Raw genomic sequence first — 27,333 nt, 5'->3', positions numbered from 1 at the left:
TTTCCTCCTTTTAAGTTGATGTATAACCATAACATTACTATAGCAATGGAAAGCTAATACAGTAAATGACCAAGATTTCTCCCTATAGCTAATAAGGAATGGAGATGAGGCTCTGACCTTGATAATCTGATTTCAAATTCTGCTTTCAATACCATGTCCTGAATGCTGCCATTCATCCCTCCAACCCATGGTGGTAGATGTCACTAGCTGATATCAGCACACTCCTAGGAGCACACTGATTCAGCCTCCAGAAGCTACAATGAATTCATGGAGCTGGTGTAGGAGATAAAGTCATTTCAGTAGAACCTTCTAGTCTGCACCAAGCAGCATTTTCTCCTCTGATGGCCAGCTGAGTGCAGTTCTGAAACTATAATCAGGGTGGAGTATTGTCACGTGTTAAAATCTGGGTGGCTAGCTCTGCGCTTTTGGTGAAGGGGCTGTTCCAAATCAAGATTGCTGGCCATAACTTTTATTGCTACATCAGAACAGTAAACATTCTTTATTCATAAATGCTAACAATATCCTTTGCTTTGAAATAACTTTTCATACACACACACACACACACATATGATTTTTAGCAAGTGCACATTAGTCACTGTCCTTGCTTTTCAAATAATGAGTACTTCAAAATACAACTTCATGAATGCAACAGATTATAGGAGCCAACCAAGAGTTAAATTGCCATATGCTTAGTGTTTGGAGAAGAGGAAAAAGAGTGACACATCCCTCCCCTTATAAAACCTCCCAACTGCACACTGAGTGGTGTTTATTTTGCATTTCTCCCTTGATTGTCCATCTCTACGATCCACTATTTGAGAAGAACAACCACTCTGCCAGGGAAGGCTTTCCTCAGACTGTCACAAAGACTCAACATACACTATTTTAGTTTAATCTTAAATCCAAAAAAGATTTCTCCTTTGTTTCTGCTTAATATTATAATTCAAGGAAATGTAATACATATATGACTATCAAAATTATTTTCAAATGAATAATTACATGTTCTGGAAGTATCATGAATGGCATTTTGCCTTGGAGACAAAAAGTGATACTTTTCTGACAGAAAAAAAACATAAAAATAAAAAAATTAAAAGCTAATGATATTTAAAAAGTGGGTTCCAAAGGCTCAAGGGAATCTGAATTTATCACAAAATTTTCATGACCTCAATGTTGCTCTATGTGAGATGCTAATACTTTATTAACAAGCATTTATTATTTATTTCAGAAACTCATTTCTCTGATCTAATTTATTACTTGATGTTCATGAAGATTTTAAAAACAACATGCAAGAGAGAAAGGGAACATCCACGATATTTCAAATGTGCCAAATTAGTATCTTACTTATTCAGCAAAATTCCATTCAATTCAGTTTATTTTAATTCATTCCTGTTTGATTCATTTTTTTCATTTTTAAGTGCCTTCAATTTGCCAAATATTGCACAAATACTAGAAATTCACACACACACACAAATCAGGCAAATCAGGCAGGAATTTTGGGTTTAAAGGAGATCAAAGATGAACTACAAAAATGTGGGATAGTTTCATTTTTACATAGATATACAGACACTGCCCTGCACTAGGTTTAAGTACCTGGCTCACTAACTTCCTCTTTACCCTAACCCTGCTGTTACCATTTCCAGTGATTTCAGTATCCATACGATCAACCTGTGCCCATCAGGCAAGAAAGATGACACACGCAAACAGGTGAAAAGTGGTCAATAAAACGATTCTTTCCATAGATGAAGCCCAATGATGAGAGTTCAGGACCTCAGCACAAAGTGCTTTAACACCCTTGGCCAGATGAGCAAGACTAGGAACATTTGCTCTAATTGGAAAGATGATGTAGGGAAGTGAGCAGTGGCTTTCAGTAGGGATGCAGGCAGCGAGTCTCCATGGAGGAGCTGGGGGGATGAAAACCCTGTCTCCACTCCCTTTCCATGGTCTGCAGTTCATGTCATGTGGCTTTCAGAAGAGGCCAAGGGCATTAATCTGGGACTTAAAGTCAGCATCTTGGGCACACAGCAGGGCTGAGAAGCAAGCAGAGTGGAGCTGAAGGAGCAAACTAAAGTCCCAGCTAACAACGTGGCCTCTTGGGTTTTTGGCAGACTCATTTTCCTCTGTATGCTCAGATACCCAGCATCCAGGTCACACTCCTGGCCTTACTGACTACTAGTTTCTACCTCTGCATCCATATTTTGTACAGGAGCCCTGGCTCTATTACGTCCATGTAGCTTCTAGTCTTCTCTCTACCCACTTGCCATGCTCTCACTAGCCTTTCAAACTCCCTGGTTTCCCTTCCTTTTCCTGCTTGTCCAGCTTGGAGTGCACTGACCATTGTCTATATGAAAAATGCCTTCAGTTACACTGAAGAATATTGAGATGGTGAAAATGGGAAACCATCTAACTACCCATCAGCAGGGGAACAAATATATCAGGGTTCATTCATACAACAATTGAACTCTATATATCAACCTGGTTACATTTCAAAAACATACCAACAAGTAGAAAAAGTGACTTGCAAAAGGATGCAGATGTCAAGGCACTGCTGATTTTCAAGTTTCTTTTTTGAAGCAGAAGAGCCCCTCTCATTCCAAACTAAATCTTCCATGGTTCTCTAATACACACAGAAGGGGAGAACAGAGCTCCTCTTCCTGAAGCCGGGAGAGGGTGTCCGGAAGCGCACCTACTCCCACATAGCTGCCCCAGAAGAAGCTCCGTGGAACATGAGGGCTCCAGGAGACACAGACTGGGAACCACTCTGGGCAGTGAGGCCCTTAGGGAGTGAGTGTGAAGGATGTTGACAGGGTCGGTGATTAGATTATACAATCTTGCCAAACTTAGCCACTGCTCACAATTTCAGAACATGCTTTATTTGCTGAGAGAATAAATAAATAAATACCCCTGTTAGATGCATCTGAGAGCATTTAAGGAGTAGGAATCATAGTGAACAGGTTGGTAAGAACCCTGCTTGCCTCTCTTGGCTTTCAGAGAGCCTAAATAACGGGTCCTCCTGGGGCTCAGCAGCTGGATGGCACTCACTCCTTCACCACATCATTTATTAATCTCCCTAGGGCTCTGGTTTCTCCTCATGTCCTTTGTTATTTTCAATATCTTATGGCTATGTGCTTATCAACTGTCATCTTGAAGTGGAGTAAGAATGCTTAGTATCCCCAAATCTCTTGGGCTGCTGCATGTTGGACTGGGTTAAAAAACAAACAAACAAATAAAATCCGCTTAATATACACATTGAACAAGGTCATTAACTGAAAAAGGTCACAAGACCAGCTACTCAACCCTTGCCAAGGGACACAGCAGCTGTTTCTTCTGATGCCTTGTGTGCATTGCTGGGGGAACCCTTGGTTCCTTCATGCAAATCCAGCTGTCAATAACTGCAGCCAGAGCCAGAGCTGGCAAATTCTTATCTAACTGGGCCTGTCTCCTTGGATTTGTAACATATGCAATATTTCTTGAGGAGAAAGCTTGATGATAGTAAAAAGGATGAGGAAGTATTTCTGTTTATGCAGGCAGATCCCAGCATGTGAACACTCAATACCCTGAGTGTGCAATCCCAACTCTCAGGGAAAGGGTGTGTTGGAGGAGGGGAATAAATTTCTCCCAACCTGGCAATGATTCGGGGATCACTGACTGGGAGGATATCTCCTCTCCTATAGCAAGGTGAAGAATAAGTACACAAATGACTCACTGTACAATTTGTTGATCTAAAACTGAATATGTTTTCCCTGGAGATGATGTGACACTCATGAGGAAGACAGGGAAGTCCCAACTTGGTAAAAAAATAGGCAGGATCTCTTTGTAAAGCTGAAGACTAGCACTACAGAAGTATAGAGGGAGAAGGGAGCCAACAACAATTAAGCACCTAATTTTGCCAGGTGTGCTGCCAAGCAGATTATATACACCAGCTTGCAGAATCACAAAATGACCACTGAGTGATGTTGACAACCCACTTTACAGATGAGGAAATGAAGCCTCAAGGTCACATGGCAGGCCAGTGGCAGAGCAGAGATTCACACTAAGGTCAGTAATTCCAAACAGCATGCTTTTCTAGACTGACACTTGGTTATCTAGAGAGTAGAAGTTCCAGAAAGACGATTAAAAACAAACAAACAAACAATGTAATGAAGGACCATTTAAGGCCCGAGAAAGAGGTTGCTGAATAATAGACTCTGGGAGAGGGAGAGACCCAAGTGGCCTCTCAGGGCTTTAAAGGGACACCATAGAGAGGAGAAAAGCAGAGCATGTGGATGGAGCAGACATTAAGGCATCTTTCACCAACAGTCCACCTTCTGCTTTAGTTCAAGTTCAAGCTTGCTGTGTTTGTTTTATAACTGATCAGCTGTGAAGCTGCATGCTTTCTCTCTTAGCTCTGCCAAAGCTGGCCATTCCACCCCTCAGCTTTGAGAGGACACCCTTATGCAAGACAGGGTCATGTTGCAGCTCAAGGTTGCCACTTCCTTTCCTCTTCCATCTCTGCCCAGTAGGGAAGCCTTTCCTGGGGGGGGGGGGGCAGCAGCGGGGAGAGAGGGCAGCTGGAGAGGCTCAGCTAAGAAAAAGATGGCACTGGGAATCCCTGGGGGGGATTAGATGAACGGTTAGTCACTGGAGGCAGAGAGCATTTGAAAACTGAGGGCCCTGGACTAAGCCAGTTTCTTTTAATAGGCAGAGAAAGTACTCAGTGGCAGTTCTCCAGATGTCAATTTTAGCTCTTCCAGAGGGCTGAGAGAACAAGTCCTACTCTTTATAAGGGTTAGCCCTGAAATAGATGTAGCAGGGGCTTATACTTTCTTCTTTTTGTTGCAAGTATGAGTTTCCTTAAAACTTAACTAGATTTTTAAATAATTAAATCTTAAAATCTTTAAAAATCTTTAGTGGTAGAAAAGAACAACAACAATAACAAAATAAAGTAAAAAGTACTCCCTCCTTTCTGTTTATGTGTTTGCCCCTCTCTCTTCCTCTATTCCTACTCTAACTCCTAAATGCTAATCAATATGAATGTTTCCTATATATCATTCCAGAAATACTGAGATTTGTACAGAAACACACACAAACACACACACACACACACACACACAAATCTTAACCTGACCCTGCCCTCTCAGCTTTATTTCTGATGACCTGATGTGGCTTCTGGCCACAATGGGAAGACAGTTAAATGGAATTTCTTCAGTAATAATTGAGGCTGAGAATTACTTTTACATGGTTATTGACCATTTGATTCCTTTTCTGTAATTATCTATTCTACTCTTTTCTCCATGTTTCCATTGAGGTGTCTTTTTCATTTATATTTTATAAGAACTTTCTATATTTTTCCCTTTTTGACATTTCTTTTTTGACTTTATGATATATTGTCATAGACTTTCATTTCCATACTGTCAAATTCATCACCCCTCCTTCCTTTCTTCCTCTTTTTTTCTTCACTGTGTCTCCTAACTATACCCATCTGTTCATATCCAGATGAAAGGCATTCAGCCAAGGTCAATACTGGTTATTTCTGGGCAGGGAGGACTTAGGTGACTTGTGTCTCATCTCTGCATTTTTCTGTATGGTTGCATTTTTTTTTAAATAAGGATAATATATCAAATTCTTAAAAGGCAGTTGCTACTTAAAAGAAACAATAATCTTCTCCTTTATGACACTGATTTATGTCATGTTAGAATTTTTTGTAATGCTAGATCATAATTATATCATACATATTTAAAAATTTTAAACAAACAGACTGGAATTTTCTGAGATTTTAAAATTAAAAACAGCATTAGTCTGATTATTTATAATTAATGCATTTCATATTATAGTAAATACATATTGGATAATAAGAGCCAGTCAGAAGCACTGCCCAGCATTACATATAAGCATGAGCAGCCATCATCCCAGGCCTGACCAAGCTAATAACATGCCCGGAGCTGGGATCTCAAATTAGTATTTGTAGAGCATCTGATAAAATCATTGATTTTATAATACTTTGCAAATAAAAATTTCCTAAATTTGGGAACTACTCAGGCTGAGCAGCCCTGAAAACTGAAAAGAGATATGCAGTTCAAGTGTCAGAGATGTGAAAAAGCAACCCAAGCTCCAGGGTTAATTTATACCCCTTGGAAACACACACTCTAAATATGCTCTTGCTCACATAAATGAAATCCTGTGATTTTTTTTTTCTTTAGGGAAGGAAAATAAGGTTTTATTGCCAAACTCTGCCAATAAGGAGTTTCAGAAACAATCTGTTTGCATGGTTTTCTCACGGAACCCTGCTGCAAAGGAATGGATGAAGGGGGTGAAGTCTCTTTCATCAGTCCCTGGGACTGCTTGCTGCCTTCCTTGTGTGGCTCTGCAGGACTTGGTTTATTTTTCTCCATTTTAATGGTTTAGTTCCTAAAATACTGCAGAACTTTTCTACATTCTATGGGAAATAAAAGGACTTTTCTCTTTGGGTGTTTCTCTCACTGCAAAGGAATGAAGAGTGAAAAACAACAGGGAAGATAACAAAACTCCTTGTATATACTTGATAAATGACTTTTAGATATGGGTTCTCTTGGAGAGTGGTGGCTACCCTGTATCTTTTTATACCTTAGGTAAATCTGCTAAAGAAAAGGGAGCATTGATAAATGTTTAATAATCATTGTTAACAAACAAAAGCAGCTTATACAGGCAGCAGGCCTAATAGTTCACAAAGTACTTTCCATTTTGAGACTTTGAGCAGTTCTGTGATGTGGATAGAGTCTTTTGTGGAGGTTATTATTATTATTTGCAGGGCGTAGAGGTTAAATGACTTGCCTGTAATCAACTAGCTGGTAAACAGAGTCTGTACTACAACTCAAATTTTCTGGTTTTAAAGCCAATGTTAGCCTCACTTCATCAAGTTATTTCTTTAATAATGATCAAAAATTATCTATTTAAAATACTCTAACCTTTATTAACCTCAATAGTAAATAAAAGGAAGAGTCACCCATCAAACTTTGTAGGTATTATGAAAATGAGTGAATTCCTTTTAGACCTGGGGGCAGGGAAGTCCTTCCAACTTAGACTCAAAATTCAAATACAATTGAGGAAAAGATGGAAAATTTGACACATTAAGGAAATTGCATGGCAAAAAATGATCATAGCAAATTCAGTTAGGTTGCAGGACACAAGATGAACATAAAAAAGTCACTTGTTTTCTAGACAGTAGAAATGAATGATCAAAAAAAAGTAGTTTGGAAAACTAACTTGCCATTCACAATAGCATCAAAAGAACAAACACTGAGGAATGAATTTACCAAATAAGTACAAAGCCTAAGCTCTAAAAAGTACAAAGCACAGTACAAAGAAACAACAGAGAATCAAATACATAGAAAGATATCCCATGTTCATGGACTGGAATAGTTGATATTATTAAAATGTCAATACTCCCTAAATTGAAATACTGATTCAATACAATGCCTATCAAAATTCCAGAGGATTTTTTTTTTTTTTGGTTGTTGTTGTTTGTTTGTTTTGGCAGAAATTGAAAGGCTGATTCTAAAATACTTACGAAAATGTAAGGGATCCAAAATAGTCAAAATAATCTTTAAAAAAGAAGGAAAAGGGGTATTCATGCTTCTAGATTTCAAAACTTACTGGAAAACAACAATGATTGAGATGATGTGATACTGGTAAAAGGACAGATATACAGATCAATGGAATAGAATTGAGAATCCAGAAATAAACCCTTACACTTAGGGTCAGTTGACTTTGGCAAGGGTGCCAATGGTAAAAAAAAAAAGTGGTTAAAAAATTAATAAAAATGATCAAAGATTTTTAAAATTTTTAAAATTCTAAGATTTTTAAATAAATGGTGCTGGGACAACTGTATAGCCTCATGCAAAAATAGTGAGGTTGAATTTCTGTATCATACCACATAAACAAAGTAACAAAATGGATCAAAGACATTAATTATAAGAGCTTTAAAACTATGGAATGCTTAGAAAAAAATATCAATGTAAGCCTTCATGAACTAGGATTAGGCAATAGTTTCTTGGATGTGAAGCCAAAAGCACCAACAAAAAGAGGGGGGAAAACTAAACAAATTGAACTTAATCAAAATTTAATAACTTTCGTGCTTCAAAAGACACTATCGAAAAAGTGAAGACAACACACTAAAAGGACAAAAGCATTTGCAAATCATATGTCTGATATGCATTTAAAATCTAGCCTCCAGAACATATAAATAACTCCTAAGCAAACAATAAAAAGACAAACAACCCTATTTAAAATGCAAAAAAAAAAAAAAAAAAAACCCTGAAATCAACATTTACCCAAATAAAACATAGAAAGGCCAATAAACACATAAAAATGTACAACATCATTAGTCATAGTCATGAGAGAAATTAAAATAACAAAATATAATGAGATATCACTTTACTCTTGCTAGACTGGCTAAAATAAAAAGACAGAAAATAAAATGTGTTGATGAGGATATGGAGAAGTTGGAATATTTAAGCATTGCTGATGGGAATATAAAATAGTGAGGTCACTTTGGATGTCAGCTTGGTTGTCCCTCAAAATTGTTTTTTCTTTGGGGGGGTATCAAACATTTTATTTTTAAAAATAAATGACAGCAGAATGCATTACAATTCTTATTACACACATACAGCACAATTTTTCATATCTCTGGTTGTATATAAAGTATGTTCACACCAATTCGTTTCTTCATACATGTACTTTGGGCTATGATGTTCATCACATTCCACCATCCTTGCTAACCCCCTGCCCACTCCCTTCCCCTCCCCCTCTGTTCTATCTAGAGTTCTATTCTTCCCATGCTTCCCCTCCCTACCCCATTGCGAATCAGCCTCCTTATATCAGAGAAAACATTCAGCATTTGTTTTTTGGGGGATTGGCTAACTTCACTTAGCATTATCTTCTCCAACACTACCCATTTACCTGCAAATACCATGATTTTATTCTCTTTTATTGCTGAGTAATATTTCATTGTGTATAAATGCCACATTTTTTAATCCATTCATCTACTGAAGGGCATCTAGGTTGGTTCCACATAGCTATTGTGAACTGTGCTGCTATAAACATTGATGTGGGTGTGGCCCTGTAGTCTGCTGTTTTTAATCCTTTGAGTATCAACCCAGGAGAAGGATAGCTAGGTCAAATGGTGATTCCATTCCCAGATGTCCAAGGAATCTCCATACTGCTTTCCATATTGGCTGCACCAATTTGCAGTCATTTACATATATCAGTGACAAATTATCTGAGAGGGAAATGAGGAAAACTACCCCATTTACAATAGCCTCAAAAAAAAAAAAAACTTGGGAATCAAGTTAATGAAAGAGGTGAAAGAACTATACAATGAAAATTACAGAACCCTAAAGAAAAAAATCAAAGAAGACCTTAGAAGATGGAAAGATCTACCTTGCTCTTGGATAGGCAGAATTAATATTATCAAAATGACCATATTACCAAAAGCACTATACAGATTTAATGCAATTCCGACCAAAATCCCAATGGCATTCCTCATAGAAATAGGAAAAGCAATCATGAAATTCATCTGGAAAAATAATAGACCCAGAATAGCTAAAGCAACCCTTAGCAGAAAGAGTGAAGCAGGTAGCATCACTATACCAGACCTTAAACTATACTACAGAGCAATAGTAACAAAACAGCATGGTTTTGGTACCAAAACAGACTAGTAAACCAATAGTACGGAATAGAGGACACAGAAACTAACCCACAAAATTACAATTATCTTATATTAGACAAAGCTGCCAAAAACATGAATTGGAGAAAAGATAGCCTCTTCAACAAATGGTGCTGGGAAAACTGGAACTCCATATGCAACAAAATGAAATTAAACCCCTATCTCTCACCATGCACAAAACTCAACTCAAAGTGGATCAAAGACCTAGGAATTAAACCAGAGACTCAGCATCTAATAAAAGAAAAAGTAGGCCCTAATCTTTATCATGTAATACCACATCTAATACCAGGCCCCAACTTCCTTAATAAGTGCAAGAATTAAAACCAAGAATCAATAAATGGGATGGATTCAAACTAAAAAGTTTTTTTTTCTCAGCAAAAGAAACAATCTGTGAGGTGAATATAGAGCCTACATCTTGGGAGCAAATTTTTACCCCTCACACATTAGATAGAACACTAATCTCTAGGGTATATAAAGAACACAAAAAGCTGAGCAAGAAAAAATAAATAAATAACCCAATCAATAAATGGGCCAAGGACCTGAAAGACACTTCTCAGAAGAAGATATACAATCAATCAACAAATATATGAAAAAAATGCTCATCATCTCTAGCAATTAAAGAAATGCAAATCAAAACTACTCTAAGTTAGAATGGCACACTCCAGTCAGATGACAGCTATTATGAATACAAACAACAATAAGTGTTGGCGAGGATGTGGGGGAAAAGGTACACTCAAAATTGTTAAATATAGAGGAGATACCATATGATCATCAATTCCACTCCAAGTCTTACACTCAAGAAAAAAGAAAAGGTATATCCATGTTAAAAAAAAAAAAAAAACTTACATACAAATGTTCACAGCAGAATTATTCAAAATAGCCAAAGTGGAAACAACCCAAATGCCTATCAACTGATGAATCAGTAAACAAATGTGGTACATCTGTAGAATGTAATATATTCTGCCATAAAAGGAATGAGTTACTGATAAGTGCTAAATGTGAATGAACCATAAACATATTATGCTAAATAGAAGATACCACAGGAAGATGGCATATATATATCGTATGATTTCACATGTATGAAATGTCAAGAACAGACAAATCCATAGAGACAGGAAGGAAACTGGCAGTTGCTAAAAGAAAGGGTAGAGAAGAGAATGGAAAAGGACTACTAATGGGTACATGGTTTTTTAAAAACATTATGGGATTAGATAGCAGGAATGTTTGCAAAATTGTGTAAATATAGCCAGGTGCAGTTGTGCACACCTGTAACCCAGTGGCTTGGGAGGCTAAGGCAGGAGGATAGCAAGTTCAAAGTCAGCTTCAGTAACTTAGCAAGGCCCTGAGCAACTTAGTGAAGTCCTGAGCAACTCGGGGAGACTTTGTCTAAAAACAAAAAACAAAAAAAGGGCTGGGGATGTGGCTTGGTGATTAAGCACCCTGGGCTCAATCCTCATTACCAAAAAAAAAAAAAAAAAGTATGTAAATATAATAAAATCATAAATTGGATACTTTAAAATAATGAATTTCATGGAATACAAATTACCTCAATAAAAATGTGATGAGCAAAATTTTTTAAAAAATGACAAATTGGGTGAAAATATTTACCACATATTATAGTGAAAGGGGCAATATGTGCAAGATATGGAGAACTTTTAAAGTTGAGGCAAAATAGATTTTAAAAAATTCTATTCAAAAATTGGCAAATGATATGAATAATTCACATAAAGACAATTCACAAAAATACTAATGTGCTTTAAGCATATAAAAAGATATTCAAAACTCCACTTAAAAATAGAAATGCAAATTAAAACTATGTTGAGATGTCATTTCTTTACCCATCAGATTGGAACTAACTCAAAAACTTGACAATACACTTTACTGGAACAGGTTGTTCAGAAACTGGCATTCTTGCACATTGCTCATGGAAATGCAGCATTTTGGCAATGTAGTACAATTAGCAATAAGACAAAATATTAATAAGTTATGCAATAAGATGAAAATAACAAAGCATACTCCCTTTGACCTAATAGTCCCATGTCTAGGAATTTACTCTGAAGATACAGTACCAACAATATAAAAATAATTGCAAAATATTGACACCTATCTAAATGTCCAAACAGGAAATTGTTTGGGAAGAATCCCACCCTATTAAACATGTGTAAAATGTATTATTTATATACACAAGACAATGATAGAGATTTCTTGAACTGCTATAACATGATTTCTAGATATTATATTAAGTCAAAAAAAGCAAACATACAAATGAACATAAATAACTTGGTGGGGGTGGGAAGAGAGGCAATGTCAAGGATAAGTATAGATGAATTAGCAGAATGGAAAGTCATTATTTTACAATGATCACAATTAAGACTGGTTTCTTTCCAAGTTAATCAATGGATGCTAAAACTACAGGGAAAAAATTTGATGAGAAACAGAATATTTACATAGTCTAAAAATATTTCATTAAAAGCTAAGCTCTGGAACCAACCTAAGTACTCTACAACAGATGAATAAATAAAGAAAATGTAGTATATATACACAATGGAATAATCAGCAATAAACAAGAATGAAATTATGGTATTTGCTGGTAAATGGATGAAACTGGATACTATCATGCTAAGTAAAATAAGACAATCCCCCCAAAACCAAAGGCTGAATGTTCTTTCTGATATGTGGTTGCTAGCAAACAGTAAGGGGTGGGGGAGGGAAGGAAAGTTCATCGGATTAGACAAAGGGGAATGAAGGGAAGCGAGAGGGGATGGGAAAAGTAAAGAAAGAATGAATCAGACATAACTTTCTTATGTTCATATATTGAATACACAACCATTGTAACTTCACATCATCTACAACCACAAGAATGCGAAGTTAGACTCCATGTATTTATAATATGTCAAAATGCACTCTACTGTCATGTATACCTAAAAAGAATGAATTTTAAAAACAAAAATATATCTCAGAATGCTTAGTATCTGTGAGGGGGGGAAAATCATTACCATGTAGTGAAGAAACTGTACATCACCATGAATGGATGATAAAAATTAGCATCACCAGTGAAGGACAGGTGGACATTGTGTCTCTGGATGCAACACCTTACCTCTGCCCAGTCTTTTGTAGTGCTCTTACTGAGCGTGCTTCACCAGAGTCTACTCAGAGAAAACATCAGACAAACCCAAACAGAAGACCAGCCTATGAAGCAGCTGCCCTGTTTTCTTCAAAAATTTCAGCATCATAAATAACAAAGACAGGATAAGAACCTATTCTAGATTAAAGGAGACCAGAGCCATTAAATGCAACACATAATCCTGGATTGGATCTTGTATTGGAAGGAAAAAAGTCAGAAAGGACAGAACTGGGATAATCAACAAAATGAACAGGACTTGTACTAATGTTAAATTTCCTAAATTTGATATTGTGTTTTACTTTGTAGGAGAGTGAATAACACATACACTAAAGTACACTGAAGTATCCATGGGTAAAGGGACATAATGTATTAGATATATTTTTCAAATAATTAAATATACAAACAATTATCCTACAAATTATGTAAATGTGTATGTGTATACATATAAATATCTATATAGATAGATAATATCTATATAAATATATTCATATATATGTGCATAAATATATATGTATAAATGTCTATATAAATATATAAAATTCATAAATATGTATCTCTCTATAAATACATATATATGTATAAACACACACACACACACACACACAGAGGTAAGGAAAACAAATGTGACATAGTACTTTAAAATGGTGAGTTTGGGGCCTCACAAACAGAACTCACTTCCCATTCATACAATACTAAGAACTTCTGACTGAAAAGGCCTGCTATTCTGAAAGGTCACATTTATATGTGAATCCCTCTGCTGATTCCTGCTTTTGGACATTTATATTACTTTCCTCTAAGCCAATGTGTCCTAAACTGTGACTAGGATAACATTAGTGTTTCAGACTTACTAGATCCCCCTCTTTATTTAAAATCCACAATGGTACATTTAATGCACTATAAAACCATGTGTTAAGTAACTGTTTAATTTTAACTTAAAACATGTTGATATTTTTGAAAAAACCATAAACACACTTTCCAGGAAGACCTACAAACTCTGGTGATATAGTAATATCCTATAGAACATAGATTGGAGAATACTTCTCTAAACTGAACTTAAATCTTTGAATGCATACTGTTGATGTTGGGTCTTAGGAGCCATCTCTCATTCCAGTGAATTTTTTTCAGGGGTAATGGCCCTTGGTGGAAGACTCCTAGCATATTATCATTTGATGTCTGTCTTTGAATTTTAGAAATTGGTAGAGCAAAGGTAGAACCAAGACTTGAAGTGTTGATCTATATTTAGTAATTAAAAATTTAGGGGACAACATTTGAAAACCAATTTATATAATCCATTACATCAACAAGCTAAAGAAGAAAAATCACATGATCACTGGATGCAGATAAACATTTGACAAATCCCAACACCCATTCATGATTTAAAAAAAAAATCTCAGTAAATTAGGAATAGAGGAGAACTTCCTCAATTTGATAAAGAATATCTATTTAAAAAATCTATAGCTGGGGCTGGAGATGTGGCTCAAGTGGTAGCGCGCTCGCCTAGCATGCGCAAGGCACTGGGTTCGATTCCCAGCACCACATACAAATAAAATAAAGATATTTTATGTCCACCTAAAAAAAAAACCTATATAATAAAATAATAATAATAATAATAAAAATCTATAGCTAACATAACATTTAAAGATAAGAAATTTAAAGCTTTCCCACTAAGATCAGAAACAGGCAAAGATGTCTCCTCTCATCATGGCTTTTCAGCATCATACTAGAAACTTTGGATAATGCAAACAGATAAGAAAAAGAAATAAAAGCTATACAGATTGCAAAGAAAAAAGTAAAACTGTCTTTGTTTGTCTTTGTTTATGTTGAAAATCTGAAATTAATTGACAAAAATACTCCTGGAACTAATAAACAATTATATCAAGTTGCAGGATACAAGGTTAACTAAACAAAAGTCAATTGCTTTTTATATGCCAGCAATGAACAAATGGAATTTGAAATTAAAAACACAATAATGCCAGGTGTGGGGGCTCATGCCTATAATCCCAGTGGCTAGGAGGCTGGGGCAGGAGTATCATGAGTTCAAAGATAGCCTCAGCAACTTAGCAAGGCCCTAAGCAACTTAGGGAGACCCTGTCTCTAATAATATATACACACATATATTTGGCTGGGGATGTGGTTCAGTGGTTAAGTGCTCTTGGGTTCAATCCTGGTACCACACACAAAAAACGACAATAATAACAATAACAAAAACCCACAACAACATTTAGTTAGTACCTCCAAAATGAAATAATGGAATTTCCTTAAGAATTTAATTTTATTACAAAATGAAAATTAATAAAACGTGCACAAGACCTACATGAGGAAAACTACAAAACTACAACCTTCATGAAAGAAATAAAAAAATAATAAATGGAGACATATCCCATATTCACAGACAGGAAAACTGTTAAGATGTTAATTCTTCTAAAATTGATGTATAGATTCAATGAAATTCAAATCAAAATCTAGGAAAGTTATTTTATGGATATTGATAAACTGATTCTAAAGTTTATATGTAGAGGCAAAAGACTCCAAATAGCCAACTCAATAGTGAGGAAAACAACAAATTAGAGGTCTGGCACTACAGCACTTTAAGACTTACTATAAAGCTTCAGTCTGGTGTTGGCAAAAGAATAGACAAATAAATCAATGGAACAGAAGAGAAAGCTCAGGACTAGACCCACATTAATATACTCAATTGACCTTTGACAGAGCACCAAAGACAATACAATGGAGAAAAGACATCTTTTCAACAGTGTTGGAACAACTAGACATTCACACATGGGAAAAAAATATATATATAGAAATACAGTTTAAATTTGTCACAAAAAAATTAATTTGAAATGAACCACAGACCTAAATGTAAAATAGAAAACTATAGAAAATATAGGTGCTCTTGGGTTTGTGATGACTTTTTAAGATATAACACCAAGAGTATGATCCATGAAAGAATTTATAAGCTGGACTTGATTGAAATTAAAAATTTCTGCTTTATGAAAGACAATATCAAGAGAATAAAAAGACAAGCCACAGACTAGGAGGATATTTGCAAAGATACTTCTGGAAAAAGGACTGTTATCCAAAATATATAAAGAACTCTAAAAATTCAACAACAAGAAAAAAGCAACTTGCTTAAAAATGGGCCAAAAACCTTAACAAGCACCTCAGCAAAGAAGACACACAGATGGCAAATAAGCATATGAAAAGATACTCCAGATCATGTTATCAGGAAAATGCAAATTAAAACCAATAAAATGGTCCAGAATACTGACAACTCCAAGGATGGGGAGCTATGGGTATTCTCATTCATTGCTGGTGGGAATGCAAAATGGTTTAGCTGCTTTGGAAGATAGTTTGGCAGTTTCTTCTAAAACAATTCTTACCATATGGCATTTACCCACGGGTGTTGAAAACTTATGTCCTTGTAACAGCCCATATATGGATTTTTTATAGTAGCTTTATTCATAAATGGCAAAACTTGGAAGTAACCAAGATATCCTTTAGTAGGTGAATAGATAAACTGTGGTACCTGCAGGCAATGGAAACCTAACAGAAATCTGGACTCCTCCCCTCCCTCACACCCCTACATCTGCGTATGCCCCAGGCCTGTCATTTCTATTCCCCACATGTCTCTCAAATCTGTCCACAGGTTTCCATTCCCAGGGATACCACCTGAATCCAGGCCATCATCATCTCCTACCTGACCTGTGGTGGTCATCTCTGGGTGATTACCCTACTTATTTACCCACCACCACTTTCTCCTTAGAAAATTCCTTCAAGACTAATCATTTGATGGTGTCAATCTTCCTGCTTGAAAACCTTCAAATATCCTGAGGAGGAAGCTCAAATTCCTTAACATGACTTTCAACTCTTATCCGAATGATAGCCATCTACGACCTGCATCTTTCCTGTGGTCCAGGGCACGGGGTTATATTCAGTGTTTACTCTTTGTCTCACTTTCAGGCCTTTTCCTGAGCTCTGCCCTCTTGCTGGGCTAGTTCTCTCCACCTATTAGTACTTTTTGAAATTGATATTTACATTTAGTGTCTAATCCCTCACATTTCACTTTATACAATCTGCTTACTGTCTTCATCTTTGCCCTAGTGACCAATGAAAGGAGAGAAAAAATAAAAAGGTGTAGGGGTGGGGAACAGAAAAGGAAAGACCTTTGGTAAAGAGAGAAATTCTTAAAAATCTACATGTAGCACTATGTATCTGGCACTGTGCTAAGCACTTTACAAATAATACCATTTATCCTACCAACAAATTCTATTTCCATAGTAAAAGATATCAAGAAGAAGTGACAAAAGGCATCTCTCTCATTTTTATTTTTTCTTCTGTTTTTTTTTTTCCTGGCAAATTCTTTCCATTCTCCTTTTTATTTCTTTGCCAAGGTTATCATTCACTTGACCAATAACTATGGAAGTTCCTCAAGATTCTGTCATCAGTCAGAAGTTTTCTGTTCTGGCTCCCTCCTCCTCCCTTCCTCCTCCCTCTGCCTAGGTGATCATGACCTCTCTGTATGGAAGTGAACGTCTTCCTGAGCTGCAGCCTGGTTACCTAGTTGCCGGCTGTCACTCCACTCGTATGCCTCACAGGCCTCTCTGACTCACCATCCTAAACAGAGCTCCCCATCTCTGCATTACATGGTCACCCCTATTCCTCCGCTGTAAATGGCCCAAACATCCACACAGGAATCTGGGAGCCATCCCAGACTTCTCACTCTGCCACACACATATATAATCTCTATGTTGTATCAATTATGACTTCTAAATATTTCTTCAATTTGTCATCCCCGTTACCTTCGTCCTACTCCACACCACTGTCATTTTTCGCTTTCACTATTTCAGTAGCCTCCCGACTGATCTCTCCAATTCCACTCTTGGCACAACCTTTCAAATCTATTCTCTACACATCAGCCAGGAGAATCTTGCTTTAAAAAAATTACCAGTTTTAAATCTGGGCTATGCCATTTATTGGCTGCATCCTCCTGGGCATATCACTCAACCTTTCTAATTCCTATCTTCCTTCTCTATAAGCTGGAAATGATATGTTACAAAGTGGTAATAATGATTAAAGAGATGATCCAGATAAAGTGAAAGAATGGGGCACTCTAACACACTGTGAGTGGGAGTATAAATTGTCAGACAAATTTAAAAAGACATAGCAATAATGTATTCTCAGTACCATGTCATTATATCTTCTTTGAAATAACAGGCATGGGTTAGTCTATATTTTGCATTCTCAGAAAAATTTTAAAAAGTGCTCTTCAACCATGCTATGCTATAAAGACATGATTGATGTTAGGTATCAACTTGGCTAGGTTATGGGGCCCAGTTGTTTGGTCAAACACCAGTCCAGATGTTGCTGTGACTATGTTTTGTAGATGTGATTGACATTTGCAATCACTTACTTTTAAGTAAAGGAAGTGGCTCTCACTCATATAAGTGGACCTCATCCATTCAGTTGAAGACCTAAAGAATAGCAACAATGACAAAAATCCTGAAATTTCTTAGAGCAGAAGGAATTCAGCTTTAGGATTGTAACATAGAAATCCTGCCCACATTTCCAGGCTGTCTGTGACTGTAACAGAGAAATCATGCCCAAGTTTCCAGCCTGCTGGCCTGTCCTGTGGATTTCTTGCCAATCCCAAAAGCACATGAGCCAATTACTTAAAATAATTCTCTTTCTAAATATATATATTGAGAAAGAAAGGGATCCTACTGGTTCTTTTTCTCCATAGTACTCTGAGATACTCACTGTAGGATCTTATGGTGACAAAGTAGAATACTAGCTAACTGATACAACTCTAAGTGGCTCCAGGTAAAGTTTTTAGAATGTCATTTAAGAAAAGACTCCCTAGTCAGTTTACTAATATGAGCTCTAAATAAATACCAAAGGATAAAGAAACTTCATGTTGGAAACAGGACTTAAATTTTGCACATAACTTGAGAAAACCCACCTCAGGCTGCTGGCAGATGTGCAACTAGCAGTGGGGACAGTACAGAGCACCCACCTGCTTGGCCACCTAATATGAAAATCTTTGCTGAACATCTACTCTAGGCCAAGTGTTCTGCTTAACCAGAACAAACCACAAAGTCAGGCACTTTCAGGGCTGTTGTAACCACTTGTGATTATGAAAAACTTTGGGTCTAATGCGGCTCTAGTGGCCAGTACATCACACCTTACCTGTAAGAAATGATTGATGGCCACATCGTGCAGTCCCAGGGCTTGCTCTACAGCAGCTAATTCCCTCAAGACTGATACATACTCATGACTTTGTTCACCTTTGCTGATCTCAGTATATTCCAAAGCCTCTTTATAGTAGGGCAAAGCTTCTTTAGATTTCTTCTGAGATTGATGCATCCTAAAAAAAAAAATCAACAATATTATTTTTCAAATAATTAAAATAGAAAATGCTAAAAATAACTGTGGCATGGAGGTCAGGATATGACTCTATGAACTCTGGTGTTTAGGCTTGTTTGCTTGACAGCTGAGTTTTTTCTCCTCTTGGCAGCTGGCCATTATGGTCAGGAAGATGGACTGTGGGATCACCAGCAAGGTTCACTTACTGATTCCCCCACTTAGTAGACACATGACCTTCAAATCACACAACAGTTTCCTTGTGGGTAATTTAAGGATGATAATAGTGCCCACTTCATTAGGTTATCGAATTAGTTAATTTTCATAAAAACACCAAACATAGTCTCTGATATATATGCACGTGTTAGTTTAAAAAATATAAAATACTTACAAAACAACAATAGCAACCATAAAGGATGCTGAGATCCTGAATCACTAATCTGCTGAGAAATTTCCCACTATTGGTGAGAATGCAAAATATTCTCATTTACTGTAGGAGAGAATATGATTTGGGCATACACTTCTCTGTATCAAAATTATATACATATGGTAAATATGCAAATATTAAATTCTGCAAACTTATCTTGAAGCAATGCTCTGGCAGGGACAAGAAGAAACACACAAGAATGTTTACATTGGCATGCTCTATAATAAAGGGAAAGTACAAAGCACTTAAATTAACCACTTGGGAACTGTTTAAGCAGGTTACCCTAAGTACATCATACTGTAGAATGTCATATAGCCATTAAAATGTCGGTCCTTACTTATCAACCCAGAAACATATCCATTTTATATTCTTCAATAAAAAGACAGGTTATTAAAATGGTTTGTATATCATCTGATGCATGTGAAAATTTTATAGCTAATCTACATGGACACAAATGCATAGAGAAATGTCAGAAAATGGTCACTAAAATGTTAGCAACAGTTCATTTTCTAAGCAGTTGTATTTGAGTGATTTTAATTTTTTTGTTTATGTTTTTCTACATTTCTCAAATTTCCTTCTATAAAGCTATATTACTTTTATATAAAAAATGCTAATTTAAATGTTATAAGTAAATGTGGCAGTGGGAAAATATTCTTTCAGCTTCTTAGGATAAGAATCTTGCATATAAAAATGTGTCCCTAGATATTTCTCAGCAAACAGAAAGACAAGCATTTAAAAATATTCTCCAAAATATTTTCTAAGACCATTTTCTTTCATGGGAAGATTCTATGTACAAAATTCTTAATGAAAGAATCAATTCCTCCTATGTTGCCCTTCATCTCAGAATCTTTTTATTATTATCATAATTATTAGTGCACTTTAATTGTGCAAATCAGCGGGTTTCATTGTGACATTTCTCTATATGTATATAACATGCTTTGATCCACCCTCCTTACTACCCTTTCTTACCCCTGTTTCTCCTCCCCTGATCTCCTTTCCCTTGCCAGAAGGCCACCTTCTGCTCTCATGTTGTCTTTCTTTTCTTTCCAATCTCAATATATGAGAGAAAACATGTGATACTTGTCTGAGACTGGCTCATTTTACTTAACATGATGATCTCTACTTCCACCTATTTTCCTGCAAATAACAGAATTCCATTCTTTTTTATAGTTAAATAATATTCCTCCATTGTGCATATATACCACATTTTATTTGTCCATTCATCCATTGATTGACATCTAAGCTGATTCCATAACTTGGTAAATTATGAACAGGGCCACTCTAAACATGGGTATGCAGGAATCTTTTGTATGCTGACTTCTATTTCCTTGGATATATACCCAAGAATGGTGTAGCTGGATCATATAATAGCTCTATTTTTAGTTTTTTGAGGAACTTCCATGCTGTTTCCATGATGACTATACTAATTTACATTCCCACCAAGTGTAGGAGTTCCTTTTCCCTGGAATCCTCACCAGCATTTGTCACTTTTGTGTTTTGATAATGGGGTGAGATGGAATCTCAGTATGGTTTTTATTTGCATTTCCCTGATGTTGAGTATTTTTCCCATGTATTTATTTGTCATCTGTGCTTTCTTCCTCTGAGAAGTGTCTGTTAGGCTCATTTGCCTATTTATTGATTGGGTTACTTGTTCTTTTGGTGTTGAATTTTTAAAAAATATATTCTGGATATTAATCCTGTCAGGTCACTAGCTGGCAAAGATTTTCTCCCATTTATAGACTGTCTTTTCACTGTTGATTGTTTCTTTTCCTATGCAAAAGCTTTATAATTTGATGCCATCTCATTTTTTTCAGTTCTTATTATTACTTTCTGAGCTACTAGAGTGCTTTTCAGTACCAATATCTTTAAGTGCTTCCTCTGTTTTCCTCTAGCAGTGTCAAAGTTTCAGGTCTTATATTAAAGTCTTTGATTATTTTGAGTTGACTCTTTTACAGGGTGAGAGAAATATAGTCTCAATCTTTTACAGGTGGATTTTCAGTTTTCCCTCTTCAACCATATGTTAAAGAGATTGTCTTTTTCCCAATGTATGTTTTTGGTTTCTTTGTTGAAAATCAGATGACTACAGATGCATGGGTTTATTCCTGATCCTCTATTCTGTTCTTTGGTCTATGTATCATTTTTTAATGTCAATATCATGCTGTTTTTGTTACAATGACTCTATATTATATTTTGATATCAGGTATTGTGATGCCTCCTCTTGTTCTTTTGGCTCAGAATTGCTTTGGTTGTTCTGGTGCCACAAAAGTCTGATACAAAAAGGAATTACAATTCCCAAAAGGGACATGGGTAAACTGAGACATAATGGGAAAAAGTGACTAAATAGCTGCAAAAAATAGGTCTTATTTTCAACTCAGTCATTGAATGTTTTTCACATCTGTTTGCCCTCTAAAGGAATTAAATGATAAAAGTAAAGATACTTTTCAGATCTGTGGTTCTGATGACCATAATGGAATAAAATGCTGATTGGACAATTTACAAACCTGTCTGTCTTCTATCATCGTTGAAGAGGTTTAAAACACAGTAAGAGGTTAGAGATTAATATGTGCCTGAACCAAGTAAGTTTATAGCTCACAGCAACCCTAATCTTGGAAAGAAAGAGGTTAATAGGTGCCTTATAATGCCGGACTTCCCTTTGACTCTTAATGAGCTTAGAATGTAGTGAATTGTCATCATCTTTGCAATTATCATACTTTACTTTTGCAGAAAATAAAAACCAACTAGAAGCTTTGATAATAGGAAGAGGCTCTGAAATATATAATTGATTAGAAATCACTTAGTTAAAGAATTAGATTCCTGGTAGACAACGCTGAAATAATCCAAAATAGGGGTCAGGAAACTCTGGTCTGGGACCACATTTGCTGTTTGTTCTTGTAAATAAAACTTTTTTGGCATGATGCAATGCGTATTGGTTTATGCTTTGCCTATAGCTGCTTTCAAACTATGATGGTGGAATTGAGTAGTTGTCATTAAAATCATAAAGCCCACAATATTTACCACCTTGGCTTTTACAGAAAGTTTGTTGATCTCTGATTTAGAATTGGGAGAAAGTTGCATACTTTCAAAATGACTTTAGATTTATTTTTTCCACCTAATTTAGCCTAGAGAACTTAGACAATGCCATTGATATTTGAGCAAAGGAAAATCGTCTTCATCTTTTTCCTTTCTTATGTTCAAAAATGATGCAGATTGTGCCAAGGAAGTAAAGAATGGGTCTTTTGTTTCTAAGGCTGCCTGTTAAAGTCATGGAAGAAGCAAATACAAACACCAAGATGATTTCATTTGGGCAACTGCTTTAAAAAGAAGCAAATGTCAAAGCTTAGTCAAGCTTCTAAATGAGAGAAAATAAAACATTACGAGGCATGCATTAATTCATATAGCAACAATACTTCATTTCCTGAGATTGGATACTACAGAGAAGTGTTTGGGAGTTTGTCATGATGGAGAGAGACTGTGGGCAACTTATAGCCACTAACTATCTAAGCACAAAGCACAGCTTATTACTCCAAGTTAACACTACATCACTTCTTCAATGTCAAAAAGTCATCCTTCAAATACCTGCCTCTCAGAGAAATGTTTACTGAAAAGAACACAGGATGAAGCCCAGTATAATGGCGTACAATTGGAATCCCAGCTATTTGAGAGGCTGAGGTGGGAGGATCATAAGGTTGCAGACAAACTAGATTAACCAGTGAAAGCCCTTCGAAGAAGAAGAAGAAGGAGAAGGAGAAGAAGAAGAAGAGGAGTTAGAAAAGGATAAGAGGCAGAGCAATTAGTTACAAGTACTGCAGCAGGAGCATGCACACTTAACAAAGCTTGGGTAAGAATCAGATGTCTTTGAACCTTGGATTCCTCATCTAAACTCTGCTGTCTGATGGGATTGCTGTGAGAATCAAGCAAGATGTCAGTCAAGGTGCTTTGCAAATGGAAGTGAGCCATATAGGTTGGTACTGAATGCCTATACAGAATACTATCTTACTCCTCTTCCTTCCCAACCTGCATTCCACCTCAGACTGCCCTCATGTAGAAATGGGCTACCCTGTGGTCTCCCCTCCACTACACAACCACTTACCAGATTCTGGTAAGTCAAAATAATAGGCAGAATCAATCCAAAGGGATTGAAAATATTGTGCGAGGTAAACATTTTTACTTATCCAACTGAACTTTTGAAAATTTTAATGTGTTATCTTAAGAACAACATAGATTCATCAAGAAAAGTTAGAAAATATAAACACAAATTTTAAACATATGAAATTACCACAAATACAAATGGCATGAATACAAAATCTCCAAATGGATGAGAAGCTTAAATTTAAAAAAGCAAATCTATTATACATTTGAGAGAGAATATAAGGAAAAGTAATCCCATGACTTTAGGTAGGGAAGGATTCCTTACACAGATACAAAAAAAAAGTGCCAAGCAACAGAGAAGATAGGCAGATTCAGTAACATTAAAGATAACAATTTCTGTGCATCAAGCAGAGCAGAAGAAGTTGGAAAGGCAAACTATACACTGGGTGCACATAGGATACATATAACCAGAATATGACTTGTTGCCAGAAATACAAAGGCTCTCTACAAATTTTATTTTAGCCATACAAATCCCCTGATAGAAAAAAGAGCAAAAGATGTGAATTAGAGGGGACTGGGGATATAGCTCAGTTGGTAGAGTGCTTGCCTAGGATGCACAAGGCCCTTGGTTCAATCCCCAGCACCACCACCAAAAAAAAAAAAAAAAAAAAGATGTAAATTAGATAAATCACAGAAAAGGAATTCTAAGTGACCAAGAACATGAAAAGATATTCAATCCCACCATCAGGGAAATGTAATTAAATAAACCATGAGATATAATTTTGTATCTATCTGATTGGCAAAGATAAAAAGCCTGACAATGATATCAAATATTGAATGTAGAGTATCTAGAATTTATATACCCTGCTAATAGGAGCATAGGAGCATAAAATTGGTGGAAAGTGTTTGAGAAAACCTGGTAAAGTTGAGGATGTGGATACTGGCCAAGTAAGCAATTACATTCCTGGATATATACCTCAGAGATAGTCTTGCCTATGTCCCCAAAGAGACATAGAAAAGAATGCTCATGCAAATGGGGTCTATAGTAGTAAAAAATTGGAGGTAATTCACATGTTCACTCTCATGAGAATGGATAATTAAATTAGAAGAAAAACAGACAATTAAAACTATATGGAGGTATAAAGAGACTAGAGGTGTATGTATCAATTGATAGGAATATAATTCAAAACTACAGATGTTGCAGAGAAAAAAAGCAGCCACAGAAAGAAACTTGTGAAGTTCAAAAACATAAAAAAATAACATTTTTATGGTGATACACATTTGCAACAAAGGGGGATAAACATTCGGGAGAGTGAAAACACTAAATTTGCCATAACAATTGCCTGTAAAATGGAGGAAGAAAACAGGATTGGGGAGAATATATAATGGACTTTCATTTATCGGAAATCTTCTCTTTTGTAAGTTTGGTGATGTGTACATGGGAATTTGCATAATATCTATCCTTCACTATGCCTCAAATATGTTATTTAAAAGATGAACACAGACAACACTGTTGTTCATTATATACCCAGAATGAAGTACATGCTCTACCCTGCTTTCCTTGAAATCGCTGTGCCGTACCATTACAGGGTCCTGGCACTAATGCAACCAGAAATGGAGGCTATCGAGCTAATGCAGCCCACAATGAGCCTTCTGAAGCTCACTGAGAGTACACCATTCACATAAAAGAAAAAGAGAAATAGAAAATAAAATTACTTCAGTTTCACAATATATTTAATAAAAAAGAAATTGAGAGGGAGTACTATATCAAGAAATAACTAAATTATAGTCTTACCTCCATCTCCAACTCACTTAAAGCATCAGTCAATTTCAGATAATCTTGTCTGTTTCCATTTTCTCATATGCAACGTTTGGGATAGCAATATTTTCTCCTTTCCATTTTCATCTACCTGTGGGGGATGCTTTGAGGATTTATTATCTAGTGTGTCCATAATGTGTTTGGTAGCTTTAGGAAACATACTAGACAGATGAAAAGATAGATAATTTTTAACAACAGAATGTGGCAGTATGTTAATTTGGCAGGTCCACAACTTAAACCATGGCATATTTTATTGAATGAAAATATATCCACAGAGATTCCACAGAGCACATGATGACATCTCATCTCAGACAAGTTTCAGGGATCTCACAGGGATGGAGAGTCATTTTAACATGCAATAAACAAATGCAATCTCCTCCGGTATTACTAAGGCAACAGAGAGCTTCCATTTAAAAACTCTAGAATTTGGCGAGAATATTGTACAACAGTGAGAAGGAAAGAGTTTACAGAAATATTGCCGATGATTGGAATCTGATGAGAAATCAATCCCCAAAGAGGATAGTGGGAGTTTTCTAGAGTCAGAGTGAGGAAGAACTTACACCTAGGTCTCTATCCATACAAGCAGAGGCTTTGCTGTTGAACACATTGTGAGAACTCCCTTCTGCATTAGTGAATTGTGATCCAAACTGTGGTTAGCAGCCTGGACACCAGAGTTTGACAGACCAGGCTCTGCTCTGCCATGTCTTCACAGTGACCTTGGAAATGACCTCCCTTCTCTCAGCCTCAGATAATTCATTTGAAAATGGAAATATAATAATATCCACCTCACATAAAGGGCTGAGGATGAAATGGCTGAAGTATGCAAAGCACTTAACAACAACTTGACACAGTAATTGATAGCTAATGTGATCCGGCCTTTTCTTCTCCCCTCCCTCCTTTCTTCCTTGCTTCCTTTCTTCTCTCTCTCTCTCTCTCTCTCTCTCTCTCTCTCTCTCTCTCTCTCTTTGAGAGTCTACCATGTACCTTGATGCTTTAACATGGTGTCCATTTAATATTCACAGCAACCCTCTGAGATCCTCTCATTTTCATACTGTCGGAGGAGTAGAGTGAGCCTCACAGGAAGCAGGGTACTTGCCCAAGTTTCTACTGCAGGATAATCTGAACGAACACTGACTTGAGCCTAGGGGTTCTGACTCCAAAGTCCATGTTATTAATTGTACAATGTCATACTGCCTAGACATACTTGGCAGGTGTCCTGTTCATACTCTGAAGAAAGAAAAGTGTTTGCTTATTCCTGGGCTAGTTCAACTTAGCCACACCAGGCCATTTGCTCACTGGGCAAGGTTTGGAAGCCTCCAAAGACAGTGTCAGGGAGTCACAGGGAGTTAGACCATCAAATCATATGTTTTGGAGCAGCAATCTCAATTGGTCATTATCCTCAAGCCACACAGAAAAGTAATTTTTAAAGGTGAGTGGGTATACAGGTGCATTGGTGTAGGCTTGTATACATAAAGACCATGATCTGTTGGTCACCAAAACAGAACACAATTCTGAACTCTGTGGGGGAAACTTTCCTGTTTTTCACTGGTTACTTTCTAAATTTAGCAGATTTAAAGAAATATTACACAGGTACACATGATTGGGATCCCAAAAACTATTACTGAATGCAGTAAGTTTGGGGCAGAGGAGGAGACATAGAGGGAAGAAGCTTCAGGCTGAATCAGGGATGGATGGCATGAAACATGAGTCACCCTGAAGCACTTATCTGTCAGACCAGGGAGAAAGGCACTGGCCAGGCCTAATGGGCACCATAAAAGGAGAGGCAGATGGAGGAAGAAGATACACTAAAAGATATCCTTTTAAGAGGGACATAAATC

The 27,333-nt window shown here is 36.5% G+C and overlaps 1 protein-coding gene across 3 annotated transcripts in view; it reads right to left on the bottom strand.

Moving 5' to 3' along the window:
* The window catches only part of Ttc23 (tetratricopeptide repeat domain 23), a 93,713-nt gene that overhangs the window by 34,332 nt on the left and 32,048 nt on the right, over positions 1 to 27,333 (bottom strand). For all 3 annotated transcript variants that reach the window (XM_058576868.1, XM_046436227.2, XM_046436235.2), the window contains exon 6: positions 18,987 to 19,164. In XM_058576868.1, coding sequence (XP_058432851.1) covers positions 18,987 to 19,164 — 178 coding nt within the window. The remainder of the gene's footprint in view (positions 1 to 18,986; positions 19,165 to 27,333) is intronic.

Source organism: Marmota monax, unplaced genomic scaffold (assembly GCF_021218885.2).
Source record: "Marmota monax isolate L192 unplaced genomic scaffold, Marmota_monax_Labrador192_F-V1.1 WCK01_AAM20220418_F8-fsc00005, whole genome shotgun sequence".
NCBI classification, from domain to species: Eukaryota; Metazoa; Chordata; class Mammalia; order Rodentia; family Sciuridae; genus Marmota; species Marmota monax.
This window is presented reverse-complemented; position numbering and strand designations above follow the sequence as displayed.